Source organism: Cnephaeus nilssonii (genome assembly GCF_951640355.1).
Source record: "Cnephaeus nilssonii genome assembly, chromosome: 11".
In the NCBI taxonomy this organism is placed as follows: domain Eukaryota; kingdom Metazoa; phylum Chordata; class Mammalia; order Chiroptera; family Vespertilionidae; genus Cnephaeus; species Cnephaeus nilssonii.
The window spans coordinates 64747208-64765085 of NC_137082.1; the positions used below are offsets into that span (position 1 = coordinate 64747208).

The 17878-nt window shown below is 56.4% G+C and overlaps 1 protein-coding gene across 2 annotated transcripts; it reads right to left on the bottom strand.

Annotated features, from left to right (window-relative positions):
* Positions 1–1615: 1615 nt before the first annotated feature.
* Positions 1616–16737, bottom strand: KLF15 (KLF transcription factor 15). 2 transcript variants are annotated; one of them, XM_079784645.1, is made up of 3 exons: positions 16565–16737; positions 11009–12109; positions 1616–2828 (listed from the first exon to the last, which is right to left on the bottom strand). In XM_079784645.1, exons 2-3 carry the CDS (start codon positions 12082–12084, stop codon positions 2660–2662), a joined length of 1245 nt encoding a protein of 414 aa, XP_079640771.1. In that variant the 5' UTR covers positions 12085–12109; positions 16565–16737; the 3' UTR covers positions 1616–2659. The 2 variants fall into 2 exon arrangements, with proteins under 2 accessions (XP_079640771.1, XP_079640772.1); XM_079784646.1 differs by lacking the exon at positions 16565–16737 and adding an exon at positions 13902–14541.
* Between the last annotated feature and the right edge of the window lie 1141 nt (positions 16738–17878).

Sequence of the window (17878 nt, forward strand, 5' to 3'; positions counted from 1 at the left end):
GGCATGGGAGTCTCCTAGAGGTAGGAGACAAGCTAGGTGCCTCAACAGAACACCCAATGCTCTCATGGGTCATGCTGCAATAGAAGACCAGAGGCCCTGACTCCCCAGGCTCTCCATCTGGCCTGAAGGCAGGCTCACAGCCTGGAAAGGGTCCTCACCACTATTCAAAGTCACACGCTCTCTCTTACCCTTCCCCACCAGGTATGTCCTGAGGACTTTCATCCCCATTCTGCAGGGGTAGAAGCTCAAATCTATAGAGTTTAAGAAACCCACTCAAAGTGGGGAAGTGGGGATCAAGAGGCAGTGCCCTTCCCTCCATGCCCTATTCACTCAGCTGTGCTGCCAAGGTGCATGACAAGGGTGCAAACATACACATCAGGTAAGGAGTCTGGAGCCAGACTGAGGGTAATGACTTAGACCACCCCACCACACACAACCACCCTAGCCTTGGCCCAGACATAGGGTCAGCTGGAGGCTGCAGGTGCAGCGTAAGCAAGCTGTGGGGACATCCACTGAGATGAGCGGAGTGGGGTCCTGGGTCAGTGCCCAGCACCATGGATACATGTGCTCACAGGCTCCTCCACAGTGACTGTCCTGACCTCTGGTGTCCTTTTATCTGGGCTATGTTGTTTGTTTATGGATGAAGAAAGGCTATGCTCATGCCTCACTTACCCAAGCCTGTTTGGCCATAGAAGGTATATTTGGTCAGGGCAAAGGACAGAGGTCATAAGGCCGAGTCCTTTCCCCAGGACCAGGGCAAGTCTCTGAGGGTGTCACTGAGAAACACTTGCCCTGACTTGTATCAGGTTGCTGGGTAGACAATCACCTCTGGAAGGTCCTCACCTACTAATTCACACAATAGGAGAACTGTGGCCACCTTCCCTACCCACCTGGCTAGCTCATGGCTTCTCCTTCCTCTGGTCCCGCCCCACTCCCCACCCATACCCAGCCTGCCAGGATGTGTGGATGGGTCCAAATCCCAACTGTGCAAGTGCTCAGAGAGCCCTCAAGCATCTGGGGGAGTTTTGAAGGCTTTATCTCCCCAGAGCTCTGAGCAGCTGGGGAGGGTGAAGGTAGTGGCTGAAGTCCTAATCCATTTACCACCACGCATGCATGTGGGAAGTAATATGCCATTTCCTCGGGGAGTTCAGGCGGGAGCATGATCTGCCCCCTACATCTGCACAAAACATACAGCCGGTGCACAATAAATACCCGATGGGCTGCACAGAAAGTGTAAAGTGCCGAGCAAGGGCCTCCAACAGTAAATCAGAGGAGTAGTGACTCCCATGGGCCTGGCCTGGCCTGCAGTGGCTTCCCATAAGTGAGGCTGGGATAAGGGTTGGATTTGTGTAGAGAAGAGGAGAGAGCACTCCTGGCCTTCTGGGATACTGGAATAAGCGAAACCTAACAGCCAGCCTGGAGGTGGGGCTGTGTGGGAACCCTGCATGGCGGGGCCTGGGGCTTAACCCCAAAGGTGCCTTTGTTTCCTTCCAGGTATAAACCTCATGGTCACCTGAGACTCGGCCCCCAGATTACCTCATTTCCTGGCAGAGCAGAGGAAAACAGTGTATGAATATCATAAAGTTATTGAGTTCTTTTTTCTTTTTATTGGCAAAGTAAATATATTTTTATGAAGGACCAAAGAAAATATACATAATTGTAACATATATACACCAGCTTTATAGATTTTTAAAATTTCAAATTTACACAAATGCTGATGTTATTAAAAGATATTTTATGTAGATGTACCTATGTACAGTTTATTTACATACATTCATAGGATGTGAAATAAACCTATCAAAACAAGCTAGTTCATTTGATATTAATTTCTAGACAAAATGAGGAATGCATTTCTAAAGGACTGGGGGCTTTATCTGCTTCTTCTACTCGCTACACAGCCTGTTCCCCTCTCCTCCCAAAAGGTGACTCTGGAGGCTGGTGTCTGGAACCTGGACGAGGAGATAAGCCACACTGGGTGCAGATGCTCCGGGGCTAGCCTGCATCTGTCTGCCTGCCCTGCACATTTAACTGAAGCACATGCACTGTCAGCCCCCAGAGGGGGGACTTTTCACCCCAATCCTGTAGCCACCAGGAGGCCAGGTCCTGCACCCCTAACAGCCCTGCCATACCTTCTGGTATGCAGGCTGAGCAAAGCATTTGGACAAAACCACCTGCACACCACAGTGCAGCCCAGGACTTTTGGCCTACTATCTTTTCCCCAGTGTGGCTCCCTGTGGGAACAGACATTTCAAAACTGCACATTTCATCTTCCCGGGCAATAAAGTGCTGGCCCTGGCCCAAGCAGGGAGCCCAGTGGGAGAAGGGCCAGGCCCCCAGACACTGCGGCAGAGGCCTGTGACAGCGGCGCAGGAAGGCACGAAGGTGCAAAGGCACAAAGGCCGGCCTCCTGGGTCAGGGGCTGGGTCTCCCCAGGAAAGGCAGCAGGTGGGGGGCTCTGGGTTCCTGCCTCCCAGGCCAGCCCCCCTCTACTCATACCAACCCAGGCTGCTGGGTTGGCAACATTGTCACATCTCTCTGAAGGAGGCAAATAAATTATTGCTACAAAATATATGGGCAATCTGGACGATCTGATGGGGCTGGTGGGATGGGGTGAGCAGGTGGTAGCGGTAATGGTTGTGTGGGTGGGTGAGGTGGGGGGTCAGTTGGCAGCACGTACGGAGCGACTGCTCCGGGGGAAGCGATGCACCTTGATGTGCTTGGACAGGTGGTCACTCCGCGCGAACTTCTTCTCACACACAGGGCACTGGTAGGGCTTCACGCCTGAGTGCGAACGCCGGTGCCTTGACAGTTCATCTGAACGGGAGAACCTACAGGGACACAGCAATCAGTGAGGCCAGGCTGGCCCGCCCTGCCCCAACCACCCCCATCCCCCCCAAACACATACACCCAGGCCAGCAGTGGATCCCCAGGACTCCACCAGCTGGGCAGCCCAGGGTACTTCAGCTACCCAAGTGCTTCTAAATTTATGGTGAAAATCCACTGTCCCGAGCCCCCTCCCCATGTAAATCAAAGGCTCTGCCAGCACAGCAGGCCATTCTCCTGCATCTGGGCCTGAGAGGGGCTGGTAGGTGCTGGGACAGGCTTTCAAGCCTACCAGAGATCTGACTTTCTCTCCACCCACCCCACCCCACCCCAAACACCGCCCCCCTCTGGCGTGCAGTGGTATCAGCTTGCCCTAACTGAAGCTATCCAGAACTTGGGGCTTCCGTGGAGGTCTACATTGGGAAGCCCAACTGGAGGAGAAAGTGAGGCTGAGGAGAAGTGTCTTTCCCCAGCTGAGCAGGGAGTTCTTGACTCCTTTCCCTTGCCTCCATTAAAGAGACTCACCCCACCCTGGCTGGTTGCTCAGTGGTTAGAGCGCTGGCCTGTGGACTGAAGGGTCGTGGGGTCGATTCCCGTCAAGGGCATTAACCTCGGTGGCAGGTTCCCCAGCCCCGGCAGGGACGCTTGCAGGAGGCAGCCAATCAATTGTCTCTCTCACATCGATGTTTCTCTCTCCCCACAACAACACTGTCTCTAGATATTGATAGAAAAAAAATAGCCTTGGGTAAAGATTAAAAAAAAAAAAAAAAGAGCCCCACCCAATTCCTGGACCCAGTTTTCCTGAAAGCTGGACCCCCTAAGATGTCCCCAAACAAAACTGTACCTCTACAAGGTACTTCTGAGTTTAAATGGTTCCCCTGCCACCTCCCTCTCTTGGCCCCAGTCTGTCCAGGAGCAAGTGTTCCCATAGCCCAGAGGCCACTAGTGGGAGAGGTAAGAACTGACTGGCCCCAGGGCTTAGACAGCTGTCACTGACGTCAGGGATTTGAGGCTCTCCCCACCCTCACATCCCCACTCCCCACACACATACTCTCCTCTGTGCTCCACCTATACTGACTGTCCTTGTTCCCTCTTGACATAGGACATTTGCAATACTGTTCCCTTTATCCAGAATGCTCGTCCTTCCCTTCTCCTTGCTCCCTCCCACCCATCCCTTAGAGCCCAGTTCAAATGTTACTTCCTCAGGAAAGCCCTCCACGACTACATCATTCTAGGTTCCCACAACACGATGCACCTCTATCCTGGCCCCTGCCACAGTCGTTGCAATTTTAAATCCATTTCTTACTTTTTGATGAGTGTCAGTCTGTGCCACTAGACCATCAGCTCCATGAGGAAAGACACGTCTACCTGGTGCATGGTAGGTGCCCAGTCAGTGCATTTACATGAAAGTGTGGACACAGCAGGCACCCAGAGCAGGCACCCACAGGAGGATGGAGCTGTCATAGGGACAGTCCTCTCAAGTCCTAGTGCATCCATGCACCCATATGCACGCCCAAAACCACACACTCACACACATACACATGTGCAAAGCACACCCATGTGTATACACACATGCCACATGTATGTGCATGTCATGGACACTGGTACACTGCACACGTGTGCATACTCATACATATATACACGTCACCCACTCCACATCTGTGCGCGCATGTATGCACATGCGCACGCACAATGCATGTATACCTATGTGAACACATACATGCACATCTGCACACACTCAGGAGTGCCAGACCCAACAGCCCCGTTCCTGGACCTGGGGTCACACAGCAAGAGGTAGATTAGGTGGTGCCCCTGGAAAGCTGTCCCCAACCCAGCCAATGGGTAGGGGGTGATGGCCCACCTCTGGCATGACCTGTGGATGGAGGCCTTGATCCTATAGCCTGCCAAGGAGCAGGAGGACCCAGCAGGACAAGTCTTGGGGAATGCCCAGGTGGGCAGCAGGAGGGCCTGAGCACAGATGGGGAGCTGGGCCCAGAGGCAGGGAAGATAAGCACCTCAGCTTGGCTTGGCTGTCCCTGGTGCCCTGCCCCAAGAGCACGACCAGGTTTCTTCTACCCCCATCCCAGAGCACCAAATGTGGTGAGTACAGAGAAATACTCTCAGCATGTTTTCAGAATTAAGGAAGACTAACTGGCCCATTTTCCAGATGAGGAAACTGAGGCTCAGAGTGATGAGGGCCTGATCTAGGGTCACAGGTAAGGCAGAGCAGCCGAGGCCCACGCAAAGGTCTTGAAACAGCTCCCTGCTGTATCCTGCCACCCTGGTGGCCACAGAGGGCCTGGCCACACCCCCAGAGCCTGGCTAGAAGGTATGTGCCACTGGAGCCCTGTGCCAGGGAGGAAGCAGCATCAACGGGCTCTGGCAGTCAGAGCCTGGACCTGAGCTCCTGGGCCAGGGCCACGTGCCTCCAGCTGGAGTTGGACATACAGCTTCAGAGCAGGTGGGCAGAAAGCTACAGGAAATGCCATCGACAGTGCTAGAGCCTTCCCAGACACCAGGCACTGGGCGTGCCTGCACTTTCCAGGGAGCCAGGATCAGCCCCATGGGACTGACGATATCACATTGTAAGAGCTCAAAGAGAACAAGAGGCTTGCCGGGGGTCCCACAGCAGTGGAACAGCAGGATCTGCTCAGGTCCCACCCGACTGGGAGCTCTATGTGGTCCTGAGCAAACTTAAGAACCATCCTGGGCCTCAGTTTTCTCATTTATCTAATGAAAATCTTGGGATTCTTGTCCACCTTCCGGAACTTTTCTCAGAGGCCAAAGGCAGTGACACAGGACCACAGGGTCCCTGCCATCATGGGGGCACCAAGGGAAAGCCAGGTCTGAGAAGAAGCTGTCCCCATCCGCAAGCCCTCTCCCTACTGCCTTAGGGTCCTGCGATTTGAGAGGTACTGTCCCTAGGAACTGAACCCTCAGAAGATCCCTGCCTTACACCCTACTCACATTGTCCCAAAGAGCATCACTGGAGAGACCTGGGGACCACACAGAGGGAGGGGACAAGTGGCTGAGATGGGCAAGTTGGCAAGCTCTCTGAGGCTGTTTCCCCACCTGAAGCCAGGTAAGTGACAGATCTGCCTCAGAGGACTATAAAAGGCGACAAGTGTTTACAGCAGTGCTTGACACATGGCAATCACCCAACAATTGTGAACTCCTATTATCAGCAAGGAGCTTAGCACAGCGCCTGGCCTCTGGGAAGGTCCTTGAGTGTGTGGGTGGTTAATGTGAATTGTGTTACCGGGTGCAGGACAGGGAAGCACAGAGGTCCAGGTGTCTTTCCTGAGCAGCTTATAATGTCAGCACCACCACTGGCACACACAACACCTTTGTGCAAAGCACCCCTTCCATCAGCCAGAAAGCCATGATTATAGTCAAGTCTCAAAGATCCCAATGGGAATGGCACCCCCAGCGTTGTGCAGTGCACAACCTGCCCAGCCACACTTGGAGGCCGAGCTGACTGCAGGGATGGGTCGGAGAATGCCTCATAGAGTAGGGGAAGCAGTGACACAGGCCAAGAGAGCCAGACCACTGGGCTTGAATGCCGTCCCTGCCACCTCTTGGCTCTGTGGCCTCAGGCCTGCAAATCCCCTTCTCTGGGCCTCTGTGTCTTCTGGGGATGACAACAGTACCTGCCACACGGGGGGGTGAAAGTTATTAATATTCATATTAGCTGCAGCAGGAAGGGATTCTTTCTGGACAGAACTGCTTGGCCATTCTGGAACAGGACGTTCCGCTGCAGGGAACAAAGAAGGCCTGTGTCTGAGTGAAGCAAGGAAACTTCTAGGAAGGCAGGCAAGCAGCCACTTCCCAGATGGTTAGCTTGGAATAGGGAAAGTCTGATTTCAACCCTGTCAAGGGTGCCAGAACCATGTCACAAGAGGGGAAGGGACAGGGAACACTGGCTTCAGGACCAAGAGCAGAAGGAAGCGGGGGTTGGTAACCTGGGCAAGTGACAATGGGGGAGAGGAGTGCAGGGAGGGATACTGTTCATCACACAAAGGTGCACAGGGTGGGGCACAGGACACAGTGCCAGGGCCAGAACAGGCCTGGTAGGAGGAAGAGGAATCTGCTCACCAGGCCCAGCAAGAAGAAGAGAGGCAGCCTTGGGAGTGGGGAGCTCCCCACATGGGGAGGCAAGCAAGCGTGTAGGGTGCCACTCCAAAGACCAGCTGCAGGTGGAGGTCCTCTCAACACTAGCAGGCCACACCTGACTAGAGGCTTGCAGAAGGGGCTGGAGAGAGATCCTCAGTCTGGGGGTAGGGGGTTGAGGGCAGACAGCCCAGGGTGAACTCCTGGCTCTGCCACTTACTCGTTGTGGGACCGACCATGGAGAACTTACTTAAATGCTCTGTGCCTCATTTCCTTCTCTGTAAAATGGGGACAACATACTGAGGCATACCTCACGGACTTGCTGGAACATTACATGAGTTACTGTGTTGGGTGCATGCAGAGCAGTGCTTAGCACACATCAGGAACTGCTGTTATCACTGCTGCTATTGCTAGCTCTTTTCCCTCACCCATGGTGTACCACCTGAAAAAGCTGAGGGCCTGTGGGGGAGAGAGGACACCCAGCCATTACAACCCCAGGTGCACAGAGAAAGATGAGGGGAAAGCCAGCCCACGACTGCAGGTGTCTCCAGGTGGGAGAGGCATGCCTGCCATACTATTTGCAGGTCAGGGTGGGGATGAGGCACTGCCTGGGGGTGCACCCAGAGCCATACGCACTAGCTCTGTCCCTGCAGGCTTTCTGGGCCTCCATTTCCCCCTCTGTAAAATGCATATTGATGTCTCTATGTTCCAAGGCTACTGTAAGGACTCAGTGAGTTACTGCCTGTGACCTGTGCAAAACAAAGCGGAGACCATTATAAGACCACCTACAGTTGCCACTGGGGAAGAAGCGTTGGAAAGAGAGGGCACAGAGAGGGCTGAGGTCCAAGTGGGAGCGTGGCCTGCAAAGGTGAGATCGGCAAACAGATTATGTGGGCCTGTGGGCCAGAATGAGAAGCTTGGATGGTGCTTAAGTGAAACAAAGTACACATAAAGGCCAGAAGAGCCTCATGAGGTAATGAGTCCCCCGTGGCAGGAGGTATGCAAGCAAGTATAACTCGTGGAGAGGATTCCAGCTCTGAGAACCTTAGAATAGTGCCTAGCAGAGTGTAACTGCTCAATAAACATGATACCTGCTCCTTCTCCTCCTCCTCATCATCACTTCTCCTCCTCCTCCTCCTCATCATCATCATCATCATCATCATCACTTCTCCTGCCCTGTCCAGACCAAGCTGCCACAAAGCTGGGTCTGTCCTCCTGTCCGACTGCTACAAGGGCTCCCTTCACCTCTGACCCTCAGATGAAGGCTATGGCCACATTTAAGGGACATGCATGTCTTGTATACATCCCCGGGGTGTGAGGATCCCTGAAGGCCAACTGGGACGCTCAAATTCTCAGAGAAAAAGCCCTCCTGAGAAGCAGCGTGCTAGGCTCCCAGGGCCTCTGCCATGTGTGACCTCCACTCTGGAAGAGCTTGAGAGAAGCTAGGGATGCCCTTTGAAGCCCTAGGAGTGGCTGGAGGCAGGGATGGCTCCAGGGTCGACTCCATAGGGACCTCATCATGCCACGCACCTACCATGCCTTTCCCTGTTGAGTGAATCCTGAGCAAGAGGAACAATGCCAAGGCTTAAAGAGTGGCAGAGCTGAATTCCCTCCATAAATCCCACTATTGTTTGTATACCTCCTGCCATGGGGAACTCACTACCTCATAATGCCACTGTGTCGGGGCTGAGATCTGCCTCCTAAGATGCATTTGGGCTGTGGTTCCTGTCTGCTTTCTGCGACAGCCTAGAAGACAGGTCCCCTCCTCTTGTGGGAGTGGACCAATTGGGCAGCCTTGACCAAGGACCATACCTTTCCTCTATGGTCCCACCCAGTCCTATCCCAAATGGAAGGGAGACTTGCCAACAGCAGCCAGAGGACGGCGCCCAGGAAGATGAGCCCATCATAAGAGTCAGACTGATGCTCTGCCAAGCCAAATGCCCAACCTCTCTCCAGCCCTGCACCCCACCAAGAGGAGAATGCATCCAAGAGGAGTCCCTCTAAGTCTCGGGGTGCCTCTGAGATGGGGTACCACCCACATAAAGGCCAGGCAGAGAAGCTTCTCTTCTCAGACTCTGATCTTGGATTAAGAGTGACAATACCACCAATGAGAAAGGGGCACTGCTGAGCACCCCTGGCCCTGGTAAGGAGAGGCAGTGAGTAGGCCCCCCCGCTTTACAGATGAGGAAACTGAGGCTTAGGAAGGGGGACCACCGTGAGGGCACACAGCGAGCTGGAGGCTGACCAGGACTGGGGCTTTAAACCATGCCACCAGGCACCTCAATACCTTTCCCTCTGTAGTGGAGTACCTGCCTCTAAAGCCCCGTGTCTCTGGTCTCCTCCCTGACCCAAGCTCTGACCACCCAACATTACACACATACCACCACATCAGGCCTCACAAGCTGCCCTGCAAGTGCGCCTGTACCCGAGGTCCTACTTGGCAGAGTGCGGCACGAGGCTCAAAGGCATACAGCACCAGCACTGACACCCAATGTGGTGGGGCTAGAACACAGGCTCTCACAGGAAGAAGCCCTGCGGGTCTGCTGATTGGCACCTTCGAGGCCTTGGGGTGGAGGGTGCCTGCACTCAGGAAGGGCCTCCATAACCCAAGATGCTTTTTGGGACAAGTCCCTTCCCTGGTCACCTCTGCACTCCCATGGAAAGGGGCTGCCAGCATTACATCAAACATTCCAGTCACAGCTCCTGTCCTGGGCCAGCCAGGACTCCAGGAGTGGCATCTCCCACCCTGAGACCACTCTCAGGAACTCTCAGACAAAAGTCTAGTCAAAAAAACAAAAGCTGCAAACGGCTCCCTGTGAGCCACACCAACATGGATGCACACTCATAGACAAGGTACACACATGGTCATGCAGCAGAGGCACGCCTGAAAAAAGCAAGATGCATACACATGTGCACACAAAGTTATACAGCCACTTGCAAGATCCAGTTCTGCACACAGATGGGACATGCCACATCGCTCTCTCACACACTCACACATGTAGCAACAGCCACATCAGCAAAACCCAGGAATGTGCCAGTAGAACAAGCTACCCTCCCAGGCAGGCCAGAGATTCCAGCAGGGTGGGCATCCTAATCTGGGGAGAGCCCAGCTGTGGCACCCCTAAGCGTCTGAGCTCCTGGCTGGGCTCCTGGCTGGCTGCCTGCTTTTCAGGAAAAGGTGGACATGCTCTCCCAAAGAAGGTGAGCCAGCACCTGGGGCCAGGGAAGGGAGCTCCACTGGGGTCCCATCCAGCTATGCTGCCTGAGGGCTGGGTAACCCTAAAAAGAGCCCCGTCCATTGAGAGTTGGTTTCCCCGCCATGCTACATAGAGTAGAGCCTTCCACCTTGCGGTCAGCACACCCAGCTGGGTCCTCCCTTGTGGTTGGCTTTTACAGCTTCTCTAACACACCTCTAGGTCTCCCATGGGAGCAAGGGCCTGGCCCAACCCATGTGCCCAGGGACTTCTGTAAGGGAAGCTGGTCCCTTTGGTTGGGAAACAGCATTTTCAGGATGTGACTGCTCTAATATGACCACTTGGGTTCAAATCCCATTTACAAAGCTGTGTGACCTTGCGCAAGTTACTTAGCCAGTCTGAGCCTCAGTCTGCAGTAAGCAGTAAGATGGGAGTAAGGGTGGTACTTACCCTTTGGGGTGCTGCGAGGCAGAGGGGACAGTGCACACATGGTCAAAGCCCCATCTGGCACACAGCCCAGGCCCCATCATTCTCAACTGTCCCTGTTATGCTATGAGAGCCCTTCTGCCCTAGGCCCCATCATTCTCAACTGTCCCTGTTATGCTATGAGAGCCCTTCTGCCCTGGCTCAGCCCCCTCGCTCTCAGCACAAGCCCCAGCAAACCTTACCAGGAGACCTGTTGTTTTCTGGCTTTAGTGATCAGGAGGGACAAGCAAACCTCTGAGCAACCGTTGCTAGCTCTGGCACTGCCCCCTGCCCACCCCTCTCCCCTTCCTAATCAGTCTTACCTAATGTAAGAGAAATCAGCCTTCGCGGCACACCCAGAAGAACAGAGATAAGGGGCAGCACTCACCACCCAGCCTGTCACCCCTCATACTGACCTCCAGCCACAGCCCGGCCAGGTGCAGGCAAAGGGCTTCTCGCCTGTGTGCCGTCGTAGGTGGGCCTTGAGGTGGCTGCTTTTGGTGTACATCTTGCTGCATCCGGGGAAAGTACATTTGTGCATTTTGATGAGTTCTGCCGCCGGGTTCTTGGGGAACTTCTGGCCCATGAGGAGGCCGGTGGGGCCGGGCCCGAGGGGTCCTGACCCAATGGGCTTGGCAGCAATGGGCACAGGGGCAATGCGCACGAACTTGGAGGGCACGTTCAAGTTCGAGGAGGGCACCACCTGGGGCAGGAGTGCAAAGGTCTGCCCCTGGATGTTGACCAGGAGCTGGGCTACCTTGACACTCTCGGGCGCCTGCCCAGGGGAGGAGGGCTCTGTGCCCGATTCCTGCTTCACCTGCACAGGTTGAATCTGCAGCAGCAAGGGGATGGGGCCATCTGGTGCAGGCCCCCCACCTGGGCCCTGAGTGTCACCCGCATTGGCACCACCTGGCTGGGGAGCACAGCGCTCTCTCCCACCAGACCCAGGATGGAGATGGCTCCTGTGTGGCCCAGCTGAGAGCTGACTACAGACCTCCACATCCTTATTGTTGCTCTCTGGAGCCTCCTTGACCCCCAGCTCCATGTTCTCCTCCAGAAACTCTTCAATCTCCTCCAGAGTGGGCTGGAAGGGCCTTGGAACATCATCGGGGTCACCGACAGGAAACTCTGGGAAGCAGAAATGCTCCCCCTTCACAGGTGCCGGTGCCCTCCGCCAGGCCTCCCAGGTCACAGGACCACTGCTGGTCCCAATGTTGCCACTGCCACCACTGCCCAGCGTAGCCTGGGATAGCAGGAAGTCCAAGATGTTGTCCTGGCCCTCAGCGCCCGGGCCACTGCTGTAGCAGGAGCAGAGGGCTTGCGAGTCGGGGCTGGCGCAGGAGCAGAGGCTGGAGGCATCACTGTCATCTTCTGAGGGGGGTGAGGGCAGCATGTGGTACGCTTGCCTGCTTACCAGCCTGTCTCCCAAATAACCAACCCGGCACTTCGGCGACGAGAAGTTCTCGTCCACTGGAAGCAAGTGGTCCACCATGCTGGCCTGGCCGTGCCACTGCTGGCTGTGGAGAGGAACAACAGAGCGCCGATCAGAACAGCACACTTACCTGCCATCTCGTGGGCCTGTACCCCCACCCCCCCACCTGCTCACAGTCCCCATTGCCAAATGCCTGGATCCTGCCTCTGTCCACACCCCAGGATAACTCTCTCTGCAAGAGTGTTTTCTGAAATTGCGCCACCAGTTTGTAAGAGTGCTCTCCCAAACCCATTGCACAACCTGGGGCACTTTTGCTTTCAAACATATTTTCCAAAATAATTCTGGAAAGGGACACACGTGTGTCTGTGAATGATTGTGACTGCGTGTGAGCAAGAAAGGTATGTGAGGAGGCTCTCTGCACCTTGGAACAGCCAAAGTCAAGAACCCTGTCCAGTTATTCAGAGTTGCTGCATTTCTGAGGACATCTGACCTCAGCTTCATTCCTGTTGACTCATTAGAGTGGGGAAGAAGAATGGCCATTTGCCCTTTGACCCTTGTGTTGCTGGGGCTTGGGTAGGGTTGCCAGATTGAGCAAATAAAAATACAGGCTGCCCAGTTAAATTTGAATTTCAGAGTTTAAAAAATGAACAACTTTTAATTTGTAATGTATGTCCCAAATATTAGATGGGACTTGCTTATATTAAAAAATTACTATATCTGAAATTCAAGTTTAACTGGACAGTCTATATTTTAATTAGGCAACTCTAGTTTGTGGCAAAAAATTAAAGACCCATTGTGCCTGCCCTCAAGGCCCTGTTTCCCCATCTGAAGCGGGCAGCTCACCACCCTCAAGCTCTCAAACCCATCTGAGCTTGGCTGCCTCCTTTGTGAAAAGAGAGGAGGGACAGGCCTGACAAAACAGACATTTTACTGAGGTTCTATCCCTGGGAGAACTCACAGGAGCAGAGGTGGACCCAGATCTTACCTCATGTGACTTCACAACCGCCCAGTAGGCCCGTAGAGAAGACCCCCTTCGCCTGCACCCATGGAGCACTCACAACCTCGGGAAGACCCAGCTAACTCCTATCTCCCAACTAGACCATGCTCTCCACGACAGCAGGCTGGGCTGTAGGTGTCCGCTGTGTCCCCAGTTCCCAGTGTGGCAGCTGGTGCCCAGGAGGAGCTCAGAGAATGTCAACAGAGAGGAGAGGGGAAAGCTGTGTCCTCTGAAGGCCATGCTAGATCTGGTGTCCAAGGAGAGTCAACAGTGTCAGGCTGTGATGGGGCCACCTCTGTGGACCTTTGTCCCCACCCAGTGATCATGAGTGGATGTTTATTGAGGTTGGGGATATTCTGCACCTGAAGCCAGCGCTTCTCTGCTGCCTGACATCACCTCTGCACCCACCCCCATGCTCTGTCTCCAAGACCACAACTGGGCCTGTCACCCAGCACTGCCCAACAGTCAAGAGGCCCAGCCCTGGGCAGAGAGCTCCCAAGGCTGGTCATCATCAACTGTGACCTTGGGCAAGTCCTCCCCAAATCTCAGTTTCCCCATGTTTCATGTTCCCAATGACCTCAGGACCTTTGACCTCAGTTCCAAACTGATCAGGGAAGCTTCAGAGCTCCAGGAAACAAGGCAAGGTGGATGCCCTTGGCAAGTCTGCACTTCTGGGAAGTTTCACCAGGACATTTGGCTTTTAGTCGAAATACTCAGCTAAGGACTTAAAATTGGGTATTTTAAAATACACTCTATTCACCAAATCAGGTGCCTTAAGGAATAAAAATGCCAGATAATATAAAGGGCAACTCACACTTGGCCCTACACCTCCCTCACCCCTGTCACCCCCCACCCTCTGAACAGGGGGCTATGATCCTACCTGTGCAGTATGCCAGCTGAGCGGATGATCTTGGACAGGTGGCACAACGTCTCTGTGCCTGTCTTGGTCTACTGGGTGGGGATGCTGCCAGCAGTGCCTAGTTCTCTTGCTTTAAGAGTCCAATGAGCTATCTATCATATGATGAGCACTTACTACAGGGCTGGCATGAACACAGGGCATGGTCAGTACCAGCCATTAAGATTAGCCTCCAAATGGGGGAACATATGGTCTTTCTGTCCCTCTGCTGTGATGTTAAGGAATACGGGGGACTCCAGCCTTCCTGGAACCCGGGAAGAGGCCGGGACTGGTGGGAAGAAGCAGATCAGACCATGTTCCTGCCCACTTAAGCTCTCCTCTAAATTGTGACCACCAACTGAATATTCCATAATATCAAGGAATTTGTCTTGATATTTTTAAGTGTGATGATGGTACTGTGATTCTTATTAAAGGAGGCCTTCCTTTTCTAGATATAAACTGAGAAAGTCACAGATAAAATTATATAAAAAGAAATAAGTAAGTACAGTAGGATAGGGTGGGAGGAAACCTCCAATAGTTTCCCAAGGAAATGTGACCCAGCCTTTCCCAGCACCCAGCACCTGGGCCCTGCTCATCTCACCCACATCTCACCTCCACCTGCTCCACACCAGCTGTGTACCAAGCTCACCAACTTCATGGACTTCGGGCCACTATTCTGGCTGCCCCCTCTCTGAGCATCCCTCTTTCCCCAGTACTCCAAATAGGAGTAACTTACTTCAATCTCAGCTCAGAAGTCACTCGGGGTGGGGCCTCCCCTAACCATTCTCTAGTACATCATCCCACGTTATATTCTTCCTAGCAGTTGCCAAGGCCAGAAACTATCTTCGTTATGTGTTTGTGTACTTTATTTTCTGTCTACCTCCCCACCAGAATATAAGCTGTTCTGACTGTTCATTCAGTCCACCTCTGTATTCCAGTGTAAAACAGGACCTGGCAAACTTTGCTGATTGAGGGAGTGAAAGGCCGATGCTGAAAGGGAGCCAGGAAGGAAGGGGGGCGGGTCAGGAGGGTAGAATGAGACCTGTTGTAGAACCCCAGGGTCAAGCAGCAGTGTAGCAATGCAGGACTGAGCAGCCTGGGCTGGACGCTGAGACACTCAGAGCCTAGAAGGGGCTCTGGAACTGCTGAGGAGAGGGCATCTGAAAAAGGGCACGCCAGGGCTGAGTCGGCTCAGGCCCCTAAAACACAGCAAGCACGTGGCACGGCCAGGGGCACAGGCTTCGCGGCGCGGGGAGGGGACGCACTGTTCCGGGCACCGTCCCCAGCAGTCCACCGGACTCCGCCCCTTACCCCCCCCCCCTACCCCCTTCGGCGCGCCAGGCCTGCTGTTTATCCTCCCGGGGACACAGCGGCAGCAGGAACAACATGTAATTGATAACAAGCCCAGCGCCGGCCAAGGGCTTGCCATTGGGTCAGCGTGCAAATCAAGGGGGTGGCGGACGAGGCCGCCCTTCAAAATAAGAGTCTGGGCTACCCGCTCAGCCGGCAGGCCCCAAAGTCCGCGAGCCCGGGCGTCCTCGCACCTGCAGGGTGGCCGGAGAGCCCCACAAGCCACCCGGTCCTTAGAGGGGGGACATGATTTGAGGGGTTCGGACATTTGATAATGTTGTCAACCCCCATTGCTGGGATTGGGCGAGCAAGCCCCTCTTTGCCCGCGAGTGGAGTGGGGAGGGAGGGCGGCACGGGTCAGGAAGGGGTTCCATAGGGAACACCACAGTGGGGAGCAGAGAGGGAACCGGACGGCCAGGGAGGGAGGGGATGGCTTCTTCTCTGCCCCCGCCCCCGCCAGTCCCCGGCCATCGCTCTGCTAACAGTTCAGCCCAACAGGCCAGGAGGCTGAGCGGGCAGTGGGAGTACGAGCCGTGGGAGCGGAGCGAGTGTACGCGACAGGGTGCGAGTGCGTGCCGTGTGGCCGTGCGTGTGCGGGCGTGGTGCGCGGCGGCCGGTGTGGCAGGACGGGAGTGTGTCCGCGACGTACTCGCGCGTGGAGCCAGCGTCGGTGCCCGGGTGTGTGTGTGTGTGTGTGCGTGTGTGTGTGTGCGCGCGCGCGCGCGTGTGAACGTGCGTGGGAAAGGAGGGGTTGGGAGGGTTGGGAGCCCGCCCAGACCCCTCGGTGGAGGTCCGGGGTGCTGCCCGCCGAGCACCGCGCCCTCGGCCCGCGCCCCCTCCCGAGCAGGCCGCGGCTGCTGACCGACAGTAACCCCTCCACCCCAGGCCCTCCGTCCCCCGCCTCCCCGGCCCGGCGGGCCGGTACGTCCGCCTGCCCGGTCCGCTCGCCAGGCCCCGCCGGGTGCCCGCCATATGGAAGGGCAGGCCGGCGGGGCGCGAGCAGATACGAGGGGCCAGGCGCCGAGGCGGCGGTTCGGACCGGCGCCGGGAAAGTGCCAGCGGACAACAGGGTTCACTCTCCCACCGGCTGGTCCGACCCCCACGGCCCGCGCGCAGGATGTGCCCGTTCCTCGGGCATTTCCTCGGACGCTCTCGAGGAGCCTGGGACAAGGGCGCGGGCGCCGGGCCACTCGCCCAGACGAGGTCCAGGACCACCCCAGCCCCCGCGTCCCAGTCAGCCCCCTGAGCGCCCCGGGCCGCGTCCACGCGGCCGTCCGGCCTCGCCGCGCCTCTCCCACCTGAATTCGGCTCACGCCCGGCCGGCGGCCAGGCCCCGGCGGTCCTGAGGCCCAGCGGGCTGGGCTGAGGGCAGCGGTCTGGCTCCCGGTCCCACGGCGGCCGCGGGCCGAGCCGCTCTCGCTCACTCGCCCGCGGGCCCGCGAGTCGCTGCGGCCGCCGCCGCTCGCTGGGCGCTCACTCCCCGCGGCTCACGTGACACCGCGGGCGCAGCGAAGGCTCGCAGGAGGCTCGGCCTCGGGCGCGCGCCCCATTGGCCGGCGCCGCGCGTCATGCGCCCGCTCTGGCCCCGCCTCCCGCCTCCCGCCTCCCGCCTCCCGCCCCACCCGGGCTGGTAGCGGCGCTGCACCGCCGGCGCTCGCTCCTCGTCGCAGGGCCCCGGGCTCCGCGCGCTCCCCAGCCAGCTGCCCAGCCGCTGGCGTCAGGCCCGCAGCCGCATCCCGGCCTCTACCCCTGGCCGTGGGCTCGCAGAGTCCGCGGGGGTCAGCTTCTAAAGCTGGGTTCCCAGGGGGGAAGGTGAGACAGGCCTCGGGACCTGCGGAACCCTGAGAATGCACGCCAAGTGCGGTAGGCGCGGGGGTGGGCGCCGGGGGAGAGCCGGGGGTACAGCCCTGTCCGGGACAGCCCGCTCCCACCCGCATCCCCGTCCGGGCCGCTGTGTCTTCCGGCTGAGCGCCAGATAAAGTAGGGCACTGGCCTCGGGGAACGTGTCGTTGGAGAAACACGGTAAGGTCTTTCCGCTGAGGAATCCCAGTTACCCCTGGAAGGTGCGCGGTGGCTGTGCCGCCACCTGGGCGGTCTGAGAAGTTTGTGGAGGCCTGCTGGTCCCTGCCTCACATCCACGGCACCCTGCTCTGGGGCGCTTTCCTGAACCGTGGGCAGTGTTTCAGTCTTCTGTAGTCCGCAGCAATCCCGGGACGCTTTCGCATTCATTCCATTGGGAGAGAGGAAGCGGGAGGCTCAGATTTGCCCCAGAAACACATGAGGTGAGGGTGCCAGGCACCCTACTGTGTCCTTTAACCCACACTGCTGTTGGGTCCTCAGCCAAGCGTTTTACAGACGAAGAAACGACTCTGAGAGGCCACAAGATCCTCCCCGGGTCACGCAGCTGGTAAGGAGAGGAGGGGGGGAGGCAGAGAGGGCATCTTCCAGACAACCACAACCGGGTCTCCCTCCTGGCCTGGGAGCTGGGGAGCTTTCCCCTGCTCCTCTTTGAGGACACTGCTAGAGCTGGAACTCAGACACTCATTGCTAGGACTCTGAAATGATGTGGGTCTTGGCTCCTGAGTTCATGCTCATGCCGGCCCCCTGGATCC